Source organism: Lactuca sativa, chromosome 4, assembly GCF_002870075.4.
Source record: "Lactuca sativa cultivar Salinas chromosome 4, Lsat_Salinas_v11, whole genome shotgun sequence".
Classification (NCBI taxonomy): domain Eukaryota; kingdom Viridiplantae; phylum Streptophyta; class Magnoliopsida; order Asterales; family Asteraceae; genus Lactuca; species Lactuca sativa.
In genome coordinates, this window is record NC_056626.2 from 24,285,746 (window position 1) to 24,307,126 (window position 21,381).

Here is a 21,381-nt window from a genome sequence, read left to right on the forward strand (position 1 = left end):
GAGTGTTTTTACCTCTTTTGCTTATGGTTACATACTATTATCACTTCAAGGCGTTCCCATCTAGGTAATGTATTTTATTAAGGTTAGTTGAACATTTGTTACAATGAGTTCCTATAATTGAGCTTTCGACTAGATATTCGCCCCGCACGATGCTTCATCTGACATCGTAAAATAGTCTAGAAAGTTATGTTTGTTGTGACTCGACCATCGAGGTTATAGCTAGCAACCGTAGGTGGGGGTATTAGCCTCGTATAGATCTATACATATATTTTCCGCTCACTTAAGATTTAACGATTATAGGTCGAGGTTAGCTGAAAACTACAACTCAAGGATGAATAGTATCGATCTCATTTAACAATTGTTTTATTTAACCTTATAGCACTCTTTATAGATCTTTTTATTCATATCTTTGGTTTTTCTTTAATATGATTCTCTTACATGATTATACTGGTGTGTGTGTGTGTATATATATATATATATATATATATATATATATATATATATATATATATATATATGATTATCATAGTTTTTGATGTTCTTGATATGATATTTGGGTAAAATAACGACTAGGTACAATATTTATCCTTAGACTTTGGTCAACGTAAAAACTAGGTATTATGTTACCCTAGAGAATATGTCATCATAACGACTAGGTATAATATTATCGTATAGTTTTGGGCGGAGTTTCTACCAGGTATAATATCATCTTATGGTTTGTGCAGCATAACGACTACGCATAATATTATTCCTACAATTTTAGCAAGATAACTACCAAACATACTATCATCTTAATGTTTCATACATTTTATAAACTACTGATATATTACAAATAATAATATTTTGTAAAATCAATAATGTAGTATTTTAACATATTTTGCCCCCTGTAAAATTTTTGAAAACTGTAAAAGTGGGGTCGTGAACTCACCCTAGTAACAGGAATCGCGAAAGCAGGGTAGCTTTGAGACTCAAGAGCTCGGGTACTGCTCGTGATGAGACCACTTCGATCGGAGAGAGGTAGAGGCTTTAAGAGGGGTGTAGGAAAGGGTCTGCCAATCATTGCTATTATAGCAGGTTTTTGGACCGTGTGTCGAGCGATTTGGTGTGCGCACCACATAGAGTGCATCGCGGCTGCCATGGGTCACTTTCTTGTTGAGCCACGTCGCCTGCAATCTTTGCGAATCCAGCGTCAGCGTGCCGTGCATGGCACGCCTGGTGTGCGCACAAAAATGAATTTGAAAAATTCATATTTCTTGTGGACAAGCTTCGTTCTTTACCCTCTTTATACCCATGCGATGCTCTCGACTAGTACTACAAAGTTTACTTTAGGTTGTTTTTTACAAATTTTAGCTTTTATCTTTTGACCTAACGAGGTATCCATAAATGCTTTTATAAAATTTACAACGCCTTCATACGAGCTCCGTTCTTTGCATTCTTTGTCTCAAAATTCTTATCCTAAGGAGTATTATGACTTTTCTTTTTTGACTTAGCCAAAACTTAACCGATATTCGTACTCTTTTTACATCTAAAATTATTTACGTGGTTGATTTTTATATTCGGTAAAAACCATAAGTTTTTTACATGAAGTCAGATTTTTACAAAATTTATATTTTTCAAATCACGTCGTCGTGTATTTTTCGAATATATTAACCGTTATAGGTGTTGGTACGACTTTTTGTGCATTTATTTTTGAGTCTTATCGCCCAAAATAGTCACGTTCTCACAATCGTGTAAGGTTAACTACATATATTTATTAATATATTATTGTATTTCTGTAGCACCTGGTTCCTGGTACGTAAATCTTATTTGAGTATTTTACATTTTTAGCCTTGGACTCGACGAGTCATAGGTCCGACTCGTCGAGTAGAGACGGGACCCCGGGACACGTTTAAGTTGGCGACTCAGCGAGTCCATATCCTGGAATCGGCGAGTCACCACTGTTGGATGAAATCCTAAGTTTCAGGGGTTTGCACCCTATTTAAACAACATATCCGCCCCAAGCCAGCCCCCATTCACCCCCAGAGCTCCCAACCCTCGTTCTAAGCTTGTTCATTGAGAGTTTGAAGCAATTTTTGTGTGTTCTTGAAGGTTTTGAGGCAAAAGGGGGAGTAGATCAAGAGGAAGGGAAGGAATCCAAGCATCTTTGTGCTCTCTCAGCAATTTCTTTGAGGTATAACCCGTTTTCCCCCTGTTTCTATGCTTATTACTTCATTTAAGTCATTCTTGAGCCAATCCCCAAGCTTGTATGTGCAATATAAGTCGTAATATGTTGATTAGCCTTTAGATCTAGGCAAGATTGAGCTCCAGGAGCTCAGATCTGTTACCTTTATGGACCCATGTTGCTTGTTCACCCTAGATCTACCCTTTTGAGGTATTTTGAGCCCTAAATCCCACATTGGTGAGTATCTACACGTAAAGTTGGAAACTTTACGTGTCATTCATGTTCTAGGAACCCAGATCTGTGAATGGCATAGACTGGAATCGAGCAAAATCGCGTATATAGTGATTGCATGGCGATGACTCGGCGAGTCGTTCATACGACTCGGCGAGTCTGCTCGCGAGTCTCCGAGTTGTCCCCTTTTCGTTGTGTCGAGTGCGAGTAGTGAGTCACGGGGTGTGACTCAGTGAGTTGGAAGCCAAACTCATCCATGGAGGAACTCGGCGAGTCCATGCCCTGACTCGGCGAGTTCAAGGCAATCTCCTTAGATCAAGAATAGACTCGGCGAGTTGTTCATACAACTCGGCGAGTCACAGCATAAAGTGTTCTTCGGATGAAGATGAACTCGGCAAGTAGGATGAAGGACTTGAACCTCAGTTTAGAAGAAGAACTCGTCGAGTCAACGCCTAACTCGACGAGTAGGGACGGGATCCAGGACAATCGATTGGAGAGGGACTCGGCGAGTTGGAGAGCCAACTCGGCGAGTCGGGTCAACTGAAAGTTGACTCTGATTTTGACTTAGGGCATGATCAGGGGTAAAATGGTCATTTTACCCAAAGGACAGTTAGCAGTGTTTGATTGAGTATGTTGTGGGAATTACAGCCGGAAGATTTCCGGAGCAGCAGTAGGCAGTCAGTTCTCTACCAGATTAGCAGCTATTTCGAGGTGAGTTTCCTTTCCAGTAGGAACGGGTCTAAGGCACCAAGGCCGACCCGTGTAGACGAGATGTTAGTACTAGAGTGTGGGCCGAGCCTGTATCTCTGGGTTTAGTCAAGTATGATATATGTTTCAATATGATAGAGTTGCTTATACTTGTTGTCTGTGTGATACTTGTATATTATTGATTAGCAGTGGAGTGTGGGCAGGGCCCGTATCTCTCCACGGTTGGAGTGTGGGCTAGGCCCGTATCTCCCAGATAGTAGAGTGTGGGCGAGGCCCGTATCTCCCGGCTAGCGAAGTGTGGGCAGGGCCCGTATCTTCACAAGTGTGGGCGAGGCCCGTATCTCCCAGCTAGCGAAGTGTGGGCAGGGCCCGTATCTTCCCGAGTGTGGGCGAGGCCCGTAACTCCTAGCTGAACGTTGTTCGTTAAATGCTTGCATGGTATGAGCTATTATGGGGGAACTCACTAAGCTTCGTGCTTACGGTTTTCAGTTTTGGTTTCAGGTACCTCCTCAGCCAGGGGAAAGGAGCCAGCGCGGGTAGCAGCACGTCACACACACACACACTCTCTTGTTTCCGCAGTTACGAGCTTATTCTGGGATTGATACTCTGATATTTGTTTGATCGAATGTTGTGGTTTTAATTTGGTTTTCGATGAGAAGTGGTTCAACTAAACAATGTTTTAATTGTTAACGTTTTTTATGTAATGTTTTATAAACGAAATTTTTGGACGTGAAATTTTGGGTCGTTACAATTTCATTTTATATATATATATATATATATATATATATATATATATATATATATATATATATATATATATATATATATATATATATATATATATTAAAGGACATGGAAAGTTTCAACAAGAAACTTTCGATGTTTATACTTTTAACACTATATTTTTACTTTTTCTTAATTTTGCCACTAAAGTTTCAATAAACTTTTTCTTTTTATAATTTTGTCATGTTATTATTACTTTTTCATATTTTTGTCACTAAACTTTCACTTTTACTTCTTTAAAACCCTTTTTCTTTATTCTTTTATAATTTTACCACTTTATTTTTATTTTTTTTAATTTTGTCACGAAAGTTTCAACAAACTTTTCCTGTTTATAGTTTTGGCACTTTATTTTTACTTCTTTATATTTTTGCCACTAAACTTTCACTTTTAACCACTATATTTTTACTTTTTTATAATTTGACCACTAAAGTTTCAACAAACTCTTGCTCTTTAGAATTTTGGCACTTTATTTTTACTTCTTTATATTTTTGACACTAAACATTCATACTAAAGTTTCAATAAACTTTTTCTTTTTATAATTTTGCCACTTTATTTTTACTTTTTCATATTTTTGTCACTAAACTTTCACTTTTACTTCTTTAAAACTCCTTTTCTTTATTCTTTTATAATTTTACCACTTTATTTTTATTTTTTTTTAATTTTGCCACTAAAGTTTCAACAAACTTTTTCTCTTTATAGTTTTGACACTTTATTTTTACTTCTTTATATTTTTGCCACTAAACTTTCACTTTTAACCACTATATTTTTACTTTTTTATAATTTGGCCACTAAAGTTTCAACAAACTCTTGCTCTTTAGAATTTTGACACTTTATTTTTACTTTTTTATATTTTTGCCACTAAACATTCACTTTTACTTCTTTACAACCATTTTTCTTTATTCTTTATCATTTTCGTCTACCGTATTCTTGTATCATTTTTTTTCTAAAAAGATTCAGTTTTGACTTTTCTCACATGTTTTTTAAAATTTCTCAAAAGTGCTCCGTTTCTTTAATCCATTTACAGTTTTGTCTCTCATTTTTCAAGATTATTTTATTTTGATACTTTTTTTCTTCTATTATCAACCCGAACTTTTTAGCGTTCAGACTTTTGTCAAATATTTTCTAAAATGTTGCTAAAATCAATCATTTTTCTTTATTTTTTGTAGTTTTCGTCTATCATATTATTCTACCCTTATTTTTCTAAAAAGAATGACCCGTACAACGCACGGGCCTTTTCCTAGTTCTTATTATATTACATATGTCTTTCCGTACTAAAAGGACCGGAAGAATCCCAATGACCATCCTCACCATATGTACTTTTTATTACACAAACCCTAACACCTTTGTTTTCCCAAAAAAAAAAAAAAAAAAAAAAAAAAAAAAAAAAAAACCCACCTCTATTACAAAAGAAGAGTTCAATTATAAGCACACAAACTATCCCCAAGCCTACCATCTTCTTTCCTGGCCAACACTTTCTTCCATTTGACCTAAGGCTATGGGGAGTGGTCACACACATCCCACCGGAAAAGTGTTGTCACCTATGCGTCACGTCAGCTTCACCACCAACCCACTAAACCTTGGAAATGGTTACCACTACACAAATTCCTTTTTTTATTATTTTTTTTACTTTTTAACATTATATTAAATAAAAAACAAATTATAAACCATAATTTAAAATAAAACCATTAAAAAACAAAAACACACATTACATTAAAATTAAAAACACATTACATTGATATAAATAACACAAATTAAAATTCTTAAATTCTTAAAAAAAAACATAAAAAAATTAAAATCTTAAATTACTTAAAACCATAAATAAAATCCTAAATTTCTTAAAACCATTAAGATTAGAACCTAAAGTCCATATTTTTCCCAGACTTGTCGTTGAATTTTAAGAAATGTCGCAAGATTTTCCGGGTCGAGATCCGGGGGGGGGGGGGGGGGGGGGGGTTCGTGTTTATGATTTGAAGATCGGTAAGAGCTATTTTTTGGCAGTTAGCGGCTTCCGACAATTCGTATTTTTTTTCAAGAAAAACTAGAGCTTTATCTATGGATGTCGCAAGCTCGCTGTCGCTAGTTGCCGGTGCTTTTCCGCTTGAAGACGCTCCTTTTCTCGCTTTGTCCCGTCCCGGTGGTCGACGAAGTTGGACGTTTGGTGGGCCCTCCCCCTTGGTGGCGTCGAAGTCATCGTTGAGGTCGATTCCAAAACCCACGTCCGACTCGGACGTTCTTGCCCTTTTGTTGGAACCGGTTGTAGATCCCCGAATGCGCCATTTCCGGATATAGAACCCATTTTGGACCGTTACGACAAACTTCCCACGCTTTTTGGTGGCCGAACGGTTTACGGTTGGTGGTAACTTTGTATTCGTAGGACGCACTCGCTAAAATGTTGAAGTCGTTGCTACCACTTCTATGCATATTTTTAAGCTTGTCAAATATGTCATTGAATTTGGTGCAAGCCGCTCGTAAGTCACGCCATTTTGCGTTGATTGAGTCGTACGTCCGCTCCGTTTTCTTTCCTAATAACGCGTGGAAATGATCTAAAATACGACACCAAAAACTTTGACCCGATTGTGCGTTGGCGACATCCCCGTCTTGGGATATGAAAATCCAAGCTTTTACTAAAGCTTCCTCCTCGTCTTCGTTCCATGCGGTAATCTTTTTTTTTTCTTGGATCTTTGGTTTTTTTTTGCCTCTGACGAGTTGGTTGTTGTGTTTCTTGGACCTGTTCGTCGTCATCGTCATTATCAAGATTTATAGGTTGAGATTGAGATTGTTGAAATTGTTGAGAAAGTTGTTGAAATTGTTGAGAAGGTTGTTGTTGAAAGGCTTGGAATTGGGGTTGATTGAATTGTTGTGGTTGTTGTTGGTAGAAGGTTTGTGGGTATGAAGTGGTAAATAAAGTTTGTTGTTGGATTGGAGAGGTTAGCAATTGCATGTAACTAACATTTGCATTTTGAGTGTTTGGAGTGTTGGGGGTGTTTGGGGTGTTTGGATTTGAATCCATGTTGAGAGAAAAAAAAATATATGAGAGATGAGGTTTTTTTTGTAGAAGGTAATAAAATATAGAGAGTGTTTTTTGAAGTGTAAAATGTAAGTAGAATAGTGGATAATTTATAGGTGTAAATATTTGTGTTTAAATGGTAGAAAGTAATTTTTTTTTATGTTAGAAACGGCTATATAGCCGTTAGTTTATAAAGTTCTGACCGTTACAAATTAAACGAATTGTGATTGAGCGTCTTCTCGCGTCTTTGGCACCACATCACCCGCACCCCACCGACTTTGGGGGCGGTGTTCACGCATGGGAGAGGTTGCCACCTCAGCCCTAGACGCGTGAAACTACCCCATACCGGGTAGCCTAAGTGAGTTTTTTACTCCGCTGTCATTTCCAACAAATAACCAATTTCTCAGAGATTAAATAGAATCTATAATTTTTTGTGGAGCACGAAAAATATTCATATAATAAGAGGCGTTGCTTCCAAGAATAGACTTGATGAGTGGTAGCCTTCCACCAATCGAACGAATTTTTACTTTCCATATGAATAATCTAGAAGTGAATTTGTCAATAACCTCTTTCCCACTGTATTCTAGCCAAGTTGGACCCCGCTATAAGACCAAGATACATGAAAGGTAATTTTAGAGTCACATACCTAATAATCAAAGCTATATGTTCCACTTCCATAAAATTAACATTAATACCCACTAACTTGCTTTTATGAAGGTTAATCTTAAACCCACAAAAACAACTGAATAAGCAAACAATACTTCTGACATTATCTTCGGCCACTCGAGGTGATTACACCCTGTTATCACTACTAGGGCATTAGCGACAAAAAGTTGGGCATTACATCAGAAATTGTCAAAACCTATAAACTCAATTTATGGATGTTACAGCCATCGTAATGAGTTACGTACAAGATTACCACTTCCCTACTAATCTAATCACTCCGATAATCACTCCAATTGAGATACAAAACAATTAGAGATTTCAACCATTTTTTACGTGTTAACTTTTATGAATTTCGTTTTCTCGATTCGATAGTAGTTTGTAAACTGTAAACACATTTTGTGATTAGTTTATGTGTTCAATGGACAAATTCAATTCAATCGATAATTTTTACATGAATCTCAACACCACTACACCAGTAACTTTAACAATAGATAATTTTTCTTTTTCCTTTTTCTGTTTTGTTGTTAGGTGTTCACCGAAAACCCGATTAATTTCTTGAACTAGTAAAAGTTTTTACATCACAATCTTCGCAACAAAACTCATATTTTGCCATGAACATACAACTTTACATGTTCAAGAAAACACATCGACACCATTTACATGGATGAAGCTCCATGGCCAAGCGTTTGTTCTCTTCTCCATCCACATGCCATTCTTTTTCTCAATAGCCAACCATCATCAAAGGTTCGTTCATTGCCATGATCAACTCGGTTTTATTCTATACACACTTGGGTCTCTTGTATACTAATGCCCGATTGATGAAATTTTGGCACTGGGTTTATGTCAGCTTTTGCTCTCTTTGAACTTCTTGAATCATCATCCGAAGTTAACACTTCATGAGACCAAACTGGTTCTTTGTATTCAACGCTATAATCAAAACCGAAAGAGTCTAAATGGTTGAAACTTTGCTCCATCTCCTTGAACATGCTTTGTAGTTCCCCAAAACTGTAGCTTTTCTCCTGTCAAATCCAACAATTTCCGCATGTTAGATTCAAATTCGATGGTAGTAATACAAGTCAAATTTGGATTTCTTGAAATCAAAGAGTAATTGTTCACCTCTTTCTTTACGTTTTCCATTAAAGATGACATCTCTTGCAGAAAATCAGCAAAACCCTAATCAATTAAAGAAAAACATGATAATTGAGTTAGTACTTCATAATTGCCGATTAATTAGCGAAACTATGATGAAAGATTGAGAAATTGGGAGATGAAATTTTAAGAGCAAATGTAAACAGAATACAATCATGAACAGAGGAAATTACCTCGTCTTCTTCATCTTGAGGATCATAAAATCCAGCATCGTACATTGATCTCTTCTTCTGATTTGATAAAACTGTTTTATTTCCAAACAATTAGAAGAAAGGAATATTAATCAAAGTACGTGTCAGTTTGTGAAAACAAATTGTATTCGTAATATAACAAACCGATTATTTATTACCTGAATAAGCTTCCTGAATTTGTTGAAATTTACGTTTAGCTTTCCCTAAAAGCGATGGATTCTTCGTCCACTTATCAGGATGCCATTGCTACACCCACACAAATCCAGTTTCATCGTCAGAATCTGTTCGTATACAAATCATATATTATCAGATGAAGCAAGAACGAGAAGAATACCATTACCATAGCAAGCTTCCGATAAGCACGTCGGATCTGATCGTCGGAGGAGTCCATAGAAATGCCAAGAACATCATAATAAGACGGAGATCCTTGTTTCGACCCCATCTTCTAATTTCCTCAAATTCTAATCACCACCAACAACAAATTAACAAACTAAACTCCTTTTCCCCCCTAAATTCGTCTCCCTTTCTTGGTTTTCAGTAATGCAGGTTGAAAATACGTGAGGCGGTTAATGCGGCGGAGGAGAATGGCTTATATAGAAAACCATTAATCGGAAAGACGGTTTGATGAGGTGGGTCCATTCATAGTTCGATAAATATCAATCAGCATCCCAAAAATATCTACTCTGAGATGTTGTTGTGATAGGTGTGTAGAATGTTCTTTACCTTGAGAAAAATATCTTGGGTGTTCCAAATAGGAGCAGAAGTTTCCAGACTTCATCAGGCTTCTTGCGTTCACAACTTTTGCGCCTAAGTCGTTTTCACTTATATTTCGAATATTTCAATTCTAAACGACACAAATGCTACAATAATACAATTCACAAGTCATCAAATTGTAACTTTACAATTTTTATTTTTATTTTTTATTATACGAGTGAAAATTTCACGTTAATTTATGGTTAATAGTGATTTTACGTAGTTTCTATAATATATTTTTCACCTAACACAATTTTTATATATAGATGGTAAACTTTTTATCTGTTTTTGCCAAAGGCAGGTGGTGGGTGTATGTGTAGCACCACCGCATCTTGCAGTGAGTGCCACATGGCTTGCAGTCGGTGACACCAGCGGTGTTTTACCGCGAGATGCTTTCTTTCTCTCTTCTCTTAGTATTTGCATGAGAGTTAATAAAGCAAGAGAGTTAATAAAGCAAGATGTACAAGCTACTACTGCATATATTGATATATATTCTTCATGATTCAAGAAGTCTTCTCTCACATGAGCCTCTGATGCCATTTGATTCTTTTCTCTAGACATGACGTGTCTTATTCTCACCCATGTAAAACGTTGCTCACCATATTTTGTACAAGCCTCGATATTTCCAAATTCCAAGCCAAGCGATATGTATTTTTCTAAATGCAAAAAGTGCAAAAAAATGATTACGTATCATCTCTTCTTATAAACAAAACATATCGCATGACGTCACTTTATTAATTTTACGTTATTATGATCAACTTATTATAGTAAAATTAAGTGAGAGATACCATTATTTAGGTTTTAATGAGTAAAGAGGAATTAGGGAAAAATAGGTGGCATCTAGATTAATAGAGTGAAATGAGAGGTGAGGGGTAAGACTCTTGAATGCACAGACCACCACACGCTGCGGTAGATGAGGTGGTACCGCAGTGTCCAGCAAACACCTTACCGACCCCATATTAGAATGGAGTTTGTGGATTAATAACCCACTAAATTGTAATTGAATGAATGTAACAATTTCGCCTCACTAGCTACTTGTTGGTGGGCTTGAGTACTTAGTAAAATAGATTTTTCGCCGGTTCAAAAAAAAAAAAAACATATCATATGTCATCGGTTTACCGCATGCAATTTTGAAAAGTGTCTAATTGTAGCCGTTGGCAAACGGCTAAAATTTGATTTACATTTTTCTTTGTTCAAAAACCGCTATAAATATATTACTCTCTCTTATATTTTTCACACACAAATAATTCTAAATGCATATCATCTTTAAATGGCTTTCCATTCCAAAAATGAATTCAAATAACCTTCAATTTACTGATCGTAGCAAATCGCGTACAAATATTCGTTTGTTGGAGTCGTCGGTTTACCCAACCCAACCCCAACATTTTTACTATCAACAAATATCACAACACAATATTACACGATGCAACCTCTTAGCCCAACTATGTTTCAAAAAAATTCCCCTCTCTCCGAATACGTTCCCTCACATGAAGCCAAATTTCTCTAGGAAACTCAACTCGATCCCAAATTGATAGATGAGACCGAACCCAAATTGTTCGGTAAACCCAACCCGAACCATCCAACCTAAAAAGACAAGGAAAAAGGAAAAACACCAATTCGAAAATAGAAGATGACATCTCAACAATGACAACCGTCCGCAAAGATGGTTTTAACGCAATTATGAGTCGATATTTCAGAGGATTCCAAAAAAGGTAACGTGCAAAAAGATGACCACTTTTGGCGACGCATTAAGGATAGATTTCTTATAATGATGGATCATGGTGACCACACTAAAGACCAATGCACCGACAAGTTTTCGCGAGATAAACAAATATGTCACAAAATTCGTAATGTCCAAAAAAATTCAGAGTAAAATTTTTCATTTTTAAAAACATTAATCCATACAACAACTTTACTCCCAAAACATTCAAAATGGAAAATAGTTATTAAATATCAGAGTAAAGTCATAATTAGCCACTACACAAATAAACTTTGGGGGATGTTGTGCAGTCACAACGGGCATTTTCCTTTCGAACTGGAAGTACCTGAAACCATAACATGAAACTGTAAGCACAAAACTTAGTGAGTTCTCCAAAATACCACATACCAAACATATCATTGGCCTAGCCCTGAGGTTTCTTTCAACCCAAACGTACAACTATGAGCCCAACTTTGGGGCCCAGCCCTGGGGTCTATTTCAACCTGAACATACAACTATGAGCCCGACTCTAGGGCCCAGTCACAGGGTCTATTTTAAACCGAAAATACATACAACTATAAGCCCGACTCTAGGGCCCAGTGAGCCGGCATTAGTGCCTTCGCCCACAAGTATAGTGAGGAGACTCACCTCAATCTTAAGATAACTGAAACACACCCGCATCGTTGTTGCTATAGGGCTCCTCAGACTGAACATATCTAAAATCATCTTAATCAATAATTTGGGTAATAACCCATTGCCAAAGGTCCAAATAATATTTTATCATGCTAAGGGGAAAAAGACTATTTTACCCTTTCCAAATTTGACCCAACACATCATGGCCCGAAACCCTAAATGACCCAAGGCCCAAAATTGTCCATAAAGGCTTCTGGTAAGTACGTCATGTGTACCACCACTGTACGCCCAACATACTACGTGTTCAAAGAGAGGGTAAAGGGTTGAAACTCGTTACGCGTAGTGTACTAGGAGGGTACACCCAACGTACACCACTGGTGCCCAATCTCAACTCCAAGCTCTTAATACCTTAGGAACTAAAGTCCAACTTCTAGATCTGACTTTAAGAGACGTCTTAAGTCATAAAGTTCCTAACTCTATGACTTTGCATGTCATAATGGGGTCCAAACCAAATCCCTAAATTTATAACTTTACCAAAGGACCACTAACTCATGCATGGAAGAGATATACCCATCAATATTTGATTTTTATGACTTAATGACCTCAAAAACTGACTAGAAATGAGGCTCAAAGGTTCTAAAATAACTTCTACTCACAAGATCCAAACCATGGGACCAAAACATGTTGCCATCTTCTCGATTGTTAAGCTTCCGACGAGGTTGTTGCCATCGATCAAGGGGCTCAGTAGAGCAAGGGGTGAAGCCCTAAAAACTAGAAGGGTGGCAGCTGAAACCCTAACCGGTAGTGAGAAAGAATGTCAAATTGGAGGCAAAAAAGAAGGTTTTTCTTCACAAATCCGGCGTTTCGTTTGTGAAGGGGTTTCTTCACAGATCCGACCATCACCGGCTAATCTCTGGTACAACCACCATGTAACACTCCAAATCAGGCATTACCTTTGAAGTCCTTGAAATTTTAAATATTGCATAATAAGTCCCTTAAGTACGTTGGGCTTACTTCATGAGTACGGTTAGCGTACCATGCATGGATGATTGTGCAGGGTCAGCACGTACGCTCGGCGTACCAAAGGGTACACGGGGCGTACATGACAGATGTTCAAACCCTAATTTCCAGACTTAAGACCTATATAAGCATCCTTATCTCATTTGAGCTTCACCCTAACCAGCCTCATTCATATTCAAACATCCCTGAAAAACCTAAAATTATTAGAGAGTGTGTTCTTGAGCTTTTGAGTGGTTAAACATCATCCTTGTTGTGTGTTAGCTATAAAGAAGAAGAGGAAACAAGCTTAAACGAGGAAGAGCTTCTGGATCTTGCATTTTGAGCAGTCTAGGAAGCTTAAGGAGGTAAAAACCTTTCACCTTGGTTATCATTTCCATTTCTAGAGCTAGGGTTTTCTCCTTAGTCCCTTTTTGTGTTCTTGAACCACCTCTTGAGAGTTTGAACAACTCCATAGCTTAGGAAGGATAGATCTAAAGTTCTTTGGTCCATTCATAGCATAAAATGGAGTCTTGATGGATGTTTTGACCTCATGCATGGATTAAGACTCTTGGAAAGGTCTTAATGGGTTGTTGGGAGCATTAGGGACATGCAAAGGCATAAAGTTTCCAACTTTATGCCTTAGGACGTCTTAACGAAATCGGATCTAAAGTTTGGACGTTAGAACATCGAGTATTAAGCACTTAATGGAAAAAGTGCTTAATTTGTTTGTACGTTGGGCGTAACTTAGATTACGCATCGCGTACGACTCAGGGACTCAGTACGTTGTGCGTACCAGGTTGGTATGCAAGGGGTACGCACAATAGAAGGACTCAGACTTGTTTTGGGCTTGTAAGCCTTTGGGCTTTAATTAGTCATTGGTCCTGGTCACGTTTTGAGTTAGTGAGCCAATTTATCTGTTTTGGGTCATGGATCCTATGTTTGGGCTTTATTGGGCCGTGAGGCCCATTAATGATTTAGACATGGACTTTGGCCCCATTAGCAAAGGAAGACTTTTGGGCCATTGTAAAATGGACTTGGGGGTTGGGTCCTTTAATTTGGATTATGTCCGACCTTAACTTGGGGTTAATGGTATTATTGTTCAGCACGTGTGGTCACGGATTGTTAAGAGAGCAGCTTTTGGATTCAACAGACAAATGTGAGTCTCCTCACCATACCAATGGGTCTAGGACACCAATGTCGACTCATTATGGTTATGTGATATGCTAGTTGGTTATGGAATATGTGATATGCTAGTTATCTATGATACTTGCATGAAAGACCTCGGGGGGTTCCCAAGGCACCTATGTGTAAGACCTTAGAAGGTTTCCAAGGCATCCTTAGTAAAGACCTCGGGGGTTCCCGAGGCACCTAAAGTAAGACCCTGGAGGGTTTCCAGGTCATCCTTGGGCTAAGACCTCGGGGGGTTCCCGAGGCACCCAGAGTATGACCCTGGAGGGTTTCCAGGGCATCCCTATATCTTGTATGCATGGCTTATGTGATATATGTGGCTTTTATAGCTAATATGATATGTGTTATGCGAATTGTGTGTGGGGTATGCTATGGGGAACTCACTAAGCATTAGATTACAGTTTGTTGATTTGTTTCAGATACATCTAAGCCTAGGGGCAAGAGCAAGGTTTAATGGCGCGACGTGTACTCTTTGACATCTGTTTGATGAGACACTCTGATGTTTTGAATAAAATGTTAATCTTATAAATTTTGAAAACAATGGTTAATGTTACTTCACATTTTATGGGAATGTTTGGCTAATATAAAATGAAAAAAAAATTATTTGAAAATTTTGGGTCGTTACACACCACCATTGCAGCTACCAAATCAGAACCAACAACATCGACGATTTTAGGGTTTTAGGAACGATAAAGGCGACAACAAGAGAATGCGAGAGATGTAGACACCGAAGATTTGGGCTCTACAGGTGGCGACATGGGAGATATTAACAGCATTGGTCTAAGCTTGTTTGAACAATTTTGGAGGTCGGTTGGGGGGTTGTTAGGGTTTAGTATATGTGGAGAGAGAGAGAGAGAGAGAGAGAGAGAGAAAGAAAGAGAGAGAGAGAGAGATTTTCTTTTTTTATTTTTCTTTCAATTATAAAAGTATTTAAATAAATAAGTAAAACTAAAAAAGCAAAAAACCAAAGACAAAATCGCCATTACAAGAAAGTTTAAAGTAATTTAGACCAAAGTAGCAAGAAAATAAAAACATTTGGACCATGAGTGCTAGTTCTAACCTATTTTGCCAAAGTGACAATTTTCACCTAACTACTGTGACCATTTTTTCAATTTTGAATTTTTAACAAAACATTTCGATCACCTCATTGGAAACGAGCTCAATATGGTTTTGAGGGCTAGAACGGACAGCATGAAAAAAATTAGTAGTGTTTTATTTAAAAAATTTATTTTTTATGTAGTTTTTTTATTTTTTTATTGTTTTTTAGATATATAACGGTTTTAATTAATTTATTGAAGTGTTTTTTTAATTAAATTACATATTAATCAATAAAAAAGAAAAAATTAAAAAAATTAAAATTTGATAAATGTGTATGACAACCATATTTTTGTGGGGTAATGAAAAAAATAAAATAACGACAAGAAAACTATGATATATATATATATATATATATATATATATATATATATATATATATATATATATATATATATATATATATATATATATATATAGTTAGGTTTATGTGAGACGACCTAATTTTGTGAGATCGTGAGAATTTTCGAAATGCAAAATAATTGAAAATTTTCAAAATTTTTTAAAATGCAAAATAATTGAAAAACCAAAAACATTTTTTAAAATGCAAAAACATTTTCCAAAAAAACATTTTTAAAACACTCATTTAGTAGATAAAACAAAAATATTTTTAAAATGCAAAATAATTGAAAATTTTCGAAATTTTTTTCCAATATTATTTTCGTAATATATATTTTCCAAAAAAAATACCAAAAAAAATAAAAAAAAATACATTTTTTTTACATATTTTAGTAGAATATTCTAAACATTCTAAAAATCATATTAAAAATATACAGTGTAATATTCTATTAGATTATTTCACGTATTTTAAAAAAAACGGTAATTTATTTTAGTTAAATAAAGTTCTGAAAATAATAATTAAAAAACGAATTTTTGGATTTTTCCTTTTATTTTGTATTTTAAAATTATTTTTAGATTTGGTCTCACGGTCTCACAAAATTAGCATGGTCTCAAATGAACCTAAACCTATATATATATATATATATATATATATATATATATATATATATATATATATATATATATATATATATATATATATATATATATATATATATATATACCCGTGCAAAGCGGCAGCAACGAATAGTTTTTCGGCGATATGTTTCTTTTACAAAAATGCTATGTTCCAAAAGAAAGTATGTGTTTAACACAATAGAATCCAACTTTGACTTATTTGTGACATGGTACATCAAATAACCGATAATAGTAAACTGTTCCATGCGGCACAAAATATAAATTATCTAAGCCGTTCAAAAAAATAATAATAGAGTTATATTAAAATAAATGAAATATTAAAATGCATAAAAACACATAACTAATTATACATTATTAATCACACGATACTTCTTTATATACCATGTTGGTTGTGTAGACTCAATCACCTTTGAAATTTTCGTTAGGCTTCACTAGCACTTTTGTATTGACACGTATGCTGATTTTATATCGTTATGCTTTATTGGTAATGTTGATGGCATATAATAGTGACTTGAACATTAATATCTTAATTCAAAGACATTTATTGGTGATAAAATGTAACATTCGTTATATATTTTATGTGACATTGGCTAAAATGTGTTGTTTTCTTGGTTTCTCTTCTTGGATAATGACAAAGCTTCATGCTTTTTTTTATTACAACACTGTGATTTGGAAAATCGAATTAATTAAAGCAATGGAAGTATAATATTTGCAGAAAAATATTTAGAAGCCTGTGTAACTATCAGTTAATTCTTTGTATTATGAGCGAAAGGATTTTCTGAATGAACTATTACTTTTATCATTATCTATATCTGATAACTTTGAGCCCGAGGGTGGTATGGTCATTTGCCAAGTTAATTTATCCTAACCATGTGTTTTTATTGATCCTCAAACACCATCTTTGTTGGACACAAAATGCATAAAACGATAGTTAGTCTAATGCTCTGTATAAAAATGAGGAACATTGTTTTATCAAGTTTGAACGGTCTAAATAGTAATAAAATGAATGTTATTTTCACTCATTTAATTTAGATAGTTAGAGAAACGTATGCATCTTTAAAAAACATATCATTAACACTATATCTTTTTTTTTTTAACACAAAATTTTACAGTTCAATATTTAAAAAACCAAAATATAAAAAAATAAAAAAAAAATTAAAACTCCATTTTATGATTCATATATTATGACTCATTTTGGAAGTCAGAATAAACTAAAACTACACATATAAATTAAAACTGTTAGTCACCTAATCAATTTAGTCATACTTTAAAATATAAACACTTTTAGCACAAGTATTACACATAACCATCGTCATTGCTTATTTGAATATTTGAACTTCTTGCCGTCAAATGTATATATAACTTTATGTATGATATCGAGTTTGATTTATTTTATAAGTTAATATATTTTCATAAAAAGTTCATTGAACTTACAAACCAAGTATATTTATAGATTGAACTTGCATACCAAGTATAGATTAAACATATTACAAAACATATTTATAGAAATAAAGTCATAAACATTATATGTGATCATGTCAATTCCCATAAGAAATAGAAATGTCAGTCCATGTTTTTGTCCCAATTACATTCTTCTAACATTGAAGAAATAAGAACCTAAATTAATTAAGTTACATCAAAGAACTGAGAAAAAAAAAAGACATGGCAATGAAACCTCGGCCACTCTGTCTAGAATCAAAGGCCAAGCAAGTTCCTAATCATAATTTTCCAAATTTGGGAAACATTAGGGTAAAACAAAATGAATTTTTAAATTTGTTGTCATATTTTGATTTACCTCATTGCATAATCTATAGAAGCACATCCACCGATCCATGTTTATGACCGTGTAATCAATATTCATTTGTTTTCTTACTATAGATTATGGACCATGGAAGTCATGTGTTGTTTTTTGCCTTCTCGTCCAAACCCCGACAACTATTCATCGAAAGAGCTTCACATTTAAAAACTGAACTAATAGAGGAATAAAAACCAGTTTGTAGAAAGAGAATATACATACCAAAAGTAAACAGAGAAATCTAAAACAAAAGCAAAAATAATTCGTACAGTCCCAACAAAGAAACAAAAACCCGAAATTATGCCAAAAACCAACCCGGAAATGACATAGCATTTTCAAAATAGATTTAACCATTAAAGAGAAAGAGGAAGAAACATACTTATGGCAAAAATTCACATTCTAGATTTAGGACCGAGGATTTGAACCTGTTGAAAAAAAAAACTTCTTTTAAAAGAAAATAACAAAAATATATAACATTTAGACGTGAAAACCATAAACACAACTCTTAGATTAGTATAGGCCTGAAATCCATTTAGGATGAAGCATCATATAGAAAAAAAGGACTATCAACCTTAGCAATTTCCATGAAAGTAGGATGCTATCACAAATAAATACAAGAAAGTAGATTGCTATTTCTTGGATTAAAACCTAACCCAAATATGTCTATTTACTCACACACACATACAACTGCTTTCACAGGCAATAGTGCAACACACAACCATTATTTATGTCTAGTAAATTTTATAAAGTACAATGCCTAAAAAATAATGAAATTTAAATGATACAATACAAAGAAAGAAAAGTATGATGTTATAGCCTATAATAAATAAAAAGTAAAGTACGAAAAATAATTGATTATTTCATTTAATTTCTAAAAACACCCAAAATCAATAACAAAAACTTTTTTAAACAAACGAACAAAACATAATATTTGATGGGATATACCAAATTATAGAATAGCCAAAATTAGGTAGCAACTTACTTTAGTTTATTCTTCTTATTATAGCATTGTACTCTGAAGGGTATACCAAATTATAAAATAGTCAAAATTGGGTAGATGTTACAAAATACAATGCTATAATCGATAGATCTTTCATGGTAGAGTCTTTGAATAAAAAACCTTGTGTTATGTACAATGCTATAATAGGAGGAAATGAAAGTAGGATGCTATAACGGAAAAATAAACTAAAGTTAGTTTCTATTTCTTTGCATTTAGAACTTCATTTATACCCACAATAAGATTGTGCCTTTAAAAATTATAAAGGAAGTCAACTTAAAAGTCAAACAAGATCGTGTCTATGTTTTAAAAATAAGAACTTACTGGATGTCGGTTGTCAATTTTGCCAACAGGTCGAGACCCATGCTTTGTTTATGCTTTTGCAAGATCTTTTTCGAGCTATATGGAATAATTTTCCTGCAAGAATACATAATAAACTGAGGAACTCATGCAAAAACAATCAACTGTATAACCAATATTGCTGTAAATTAATCCTTGAAATCAAAAGGCCCCTAAATTTTCAAAAATAAAAGAGTACGCATTCCAAAAGAAAACGGCGTTAGAAAAGAAAAAGAAAGAATTAATGCTATTAAACTCAAAAGTGATTCAAAAGGCGATCAACTTGATGCTTATAAGTTGATCAAACTTTTCATTCTCATTTGACTAATCATATTGAACAGACTATAACAATAATTAAATAGTCAGAAAATTACACAATTAACGTAGGGTGTATTAGAATAGAAACCGACCAAAATGTATGAAATGAGCCAACTCTTGTGTTGTAGAAGCAATCTGTCCAAGAACTGCATTCATCTTAAGTAGCAACAAAAAAAGTTTAAGAATCAAATTTGACCATTAAAGTAAATAAAAGTAATTCTTGGAAAGCATATTAAAATCTTAAAATGTGAAAGGAATAATGTACCTTGAAGTTTTTGGCTGAAAAAAACAACAAAGTGAAATCCAGAAACAAAAATCTGCATGGATGGAAGAAGATTAGGTTTTTAATTGGTTTGGGAGTGAGATCCATGAAACTTATACCCTAAAATGGGTTTATGTAGGCATTAAAATAGAAATCGAATGCATTTTCACAAACACATGGCCTAGTGTAGCAAATAGGTTCTTGCAAAGCATTGTCACTTACAATTTTCCTCTATTGGCCACTTTAATTATCTTCATCCTAAAATCAAACAAAACAAAATATGATTGCCATCAGTCAAAACCAGGAATTGACGTGCATAATAGAAACCTGATAGATTGAAACTAAAATAGAACATGGATGTAAAATGAAATCAAATTAGGAATTGAGAAAGCACGAACTAACCTTAAGTCCAATAAATTTTTGTTCTGTTTTCCCTCCCTATCGAAATCGTCGTCTTGCTCGTTTCTCCGGTGAAGATCATCAGCAAAATTGCAACATAAATTTATCGACGGTGGAATCCAATAGGTTGACAGAAGAACATTTGCGTTCAGAACCCTGAAAAAAATTGAATACATCAATTGAGGCTAAGAACTTGAGAAACATAAATTCAAATATGCTTGTGAGAGAGAGGGGTGCAATCAACATAATAGTACATGTGTAACATCCCAATTTTCAAGGCCAAAAGTTTCATTTTTAGATAAGTTATTACATAAAACCATCAGTGTAAAACATTCATAATAATATCTCGTGTCAAACCAAAGTGTCGGTAATCAAAAGATATTATCATAAAACCATATTAGAGTGTAATCCCTAAGGATCTCATGTGCGGAAAACATAGTGTGATGCGCAGCGATCAAACCGGCTCCTTTCCTTTGAAAACGAAGTACCTGAAAACAAAACTGAAAACCGTAAGCACAAAGCTTAGTGAGTTCCCCCATCATACCATATACCATACAATCATATAACATACATATACTGTCAGGCATATATGGGTGCCCGACCTACCCCTTCGATCCTCTCGACCGGATACTGCCTAGCATATCTGGATGTTAGCCTCCCCTTCGGTCCTCTCGACCGGATACTGCCTAGCATACCTGGGTGCGGCCTCCCCTTCGGTATCTTTCAACCGGTAACCGGGGACTATTTCACCCCCTAACATTACCACATAAAAGCATAGCATAAACACATAAGTCATATACTGCCTAGGTGATCTGGGTGCTTGCCTACCCCTTCGGTCCTGTCGACTGGTAAGTGGGGACTATTTCACCCCCTACTACTACCACATAATATCATATCACATATAACATAATTTTTCTAGCATAGTTGGGTACTAATCTACCCCTTCAGCCCTATCGACCGGTAACTGGGGACTATTTCACCCCCTACTATCACTATCACATAACATCATATCATGCTAGCACATAAACAT

General features: G+C 35.0%; 3 protein-coding genes across 5 annotated transcripts; all 3 read right to left on the reverse strand.

Annotated features, from left to right (window-relative positions):
• Window positions 1–6,070: 6,070 nt before the first annotated feature.
• Window positions 6,071–6,625, reverse strand: LOC111888790 (glutathione S-transferase T3-like). Its single transcript, XM_023884898.2, has one exon. The coding sequence runs from the start codon at window positions 6,623–6,625 to the stop codon at window positions 6,071–6,073; it is 555 nt and encodes a 184-aa protein (XP_023740666.2).
• A 1,462-nt stretch (window positions 6,626–8,087) lies between these two features.
• LOC111888804 (uncharacterized) lies at window positions 8,088–9,562 on the reverse strand. 2 transcript variants are annotated; one of them, XM_023884912.3, is made up of 5 exons: window positions 9,231–9,562; window positions 9,055–9,142; window positions 8,879–8,949; window positions 8,673–8,729; window positions 8,088–8,575 (listed from the first exon to the last, which is right to left on the reverse strand). In XM_023884912.3, the coding sequence occupies exons 1-5, from the start codon at window positions 9,336–9,338 to the stop codon at window positions 8,330–8,332; spliced, it is 570 nt and encodes a 189-aa protein (XP_023740680.1). In that variant the 5' UTR covers window positions 9,339–9,562; the 3' UTR covers window positions 8,088–8,329. The 2 variants fall into 2 exon arrangements, with proteins under 2 accessions (XP_023740680.1, XP_023740681.1); XM_023884913.3 differs by having other exon boundaries at window positions 9,237–9,544.
• An 8,212-nt stretch (window positions 9,563–17,774) lies between these two features.
• Window positions 17,775–20,590, reverse strand: LOC111888799 (uncharacterized). Of its 2 annotated transcripts, XR_006191200.2 has the most exons (8): window positions 20,355–20,589; window positions 20,175–20,210; window positions 19,956–20,007; window positions 19,783–19,846; window positions 19,358–19,450; window positions 18,416–18,461; window positions 18,037–18,176; window positions 17,775–17,955 (listed from the first exon to the last, which is right to left on the reverse strand). XR_006191200.2 is itself a non-coding variant. In XM_023884908.3 (7 exons), exons 1-5 carry the CDS (start codon window positions 20,525–20,527, stop codon window positions 19,371–19,373), a joined length of 405 nt encoding a protein of 134 aa, XP_023740676.1. In that variant the 5' UTR covers window positions 20,528–20,590; the 3' UTR covers window positions 17,775–17,955; window positions 18,037–18,461; window positions 19,358–19,370. The 2 variants fall into 2 exon arrangements, 1 of the variants encoding a protein (XP_023740676.1); XM_023884908.3 differs by having other exon boundaries at window positions 18,037–18,461; window positions 20,355–20,590.
• Between the last annotated feature and the right edge of the window lie 791 nt (window positions 20,591–21,381).

Excerpts from the sequence above, each read along its gene's own strand:
- LOC111888790 (XM_023884898.2), bottom strand. The coding sequence starts at position 6,625 with ATGACGACGAACAGGTCCAAGAAACACAACAACCAACTCGTCAGAGGC.
- LOC111888804 (XM_023884912.3), bottom strand. The coding sequence starts at position 9,338 with ATGGGGTCGAAACAAGGATCTCCGTCTTATTATGATGTTCTTGGCATT. Across the intron at positions 8,950-9,054 it reads AATTCAGGAAGCTTATTCAG|TTTTATCAAATCAGAAGAAG; the intron begins GTAATAAATAAT and ends GAAATAAAACAG. Across the intron at positions 8,730-8,878 it reads CTCAAGATGAAGAAGACGAG|GGTTTTGCTGATTTTCTGCA; the intron begins GTAATTTCCTCT and ends TTAATTGATTAG.
- LOC111888799 (XM_023884908.3), bottom strand. The coding sequence starts at position 20,527 with ATGTATTCAATTTTTTTCAGGGTTCTGAACGCAAATGTTCTTCTGTCA. Across the intron at positions 20,211-20,354 it reads AAAAATTTATTGGACTTAAG|GATGAAGATAATTAAAGTGG; the intron begins GTTAGTTCGTGC and ends GTTTGATTTTAG. Across the intron at positions 20,008-20,174 it reads GTGGCCAATAGAGGAAAATT|ATTTTTGTTTCTGGATTTCA; the intron begins GTAAGTGACAAT and ends CCATCCATGCAG.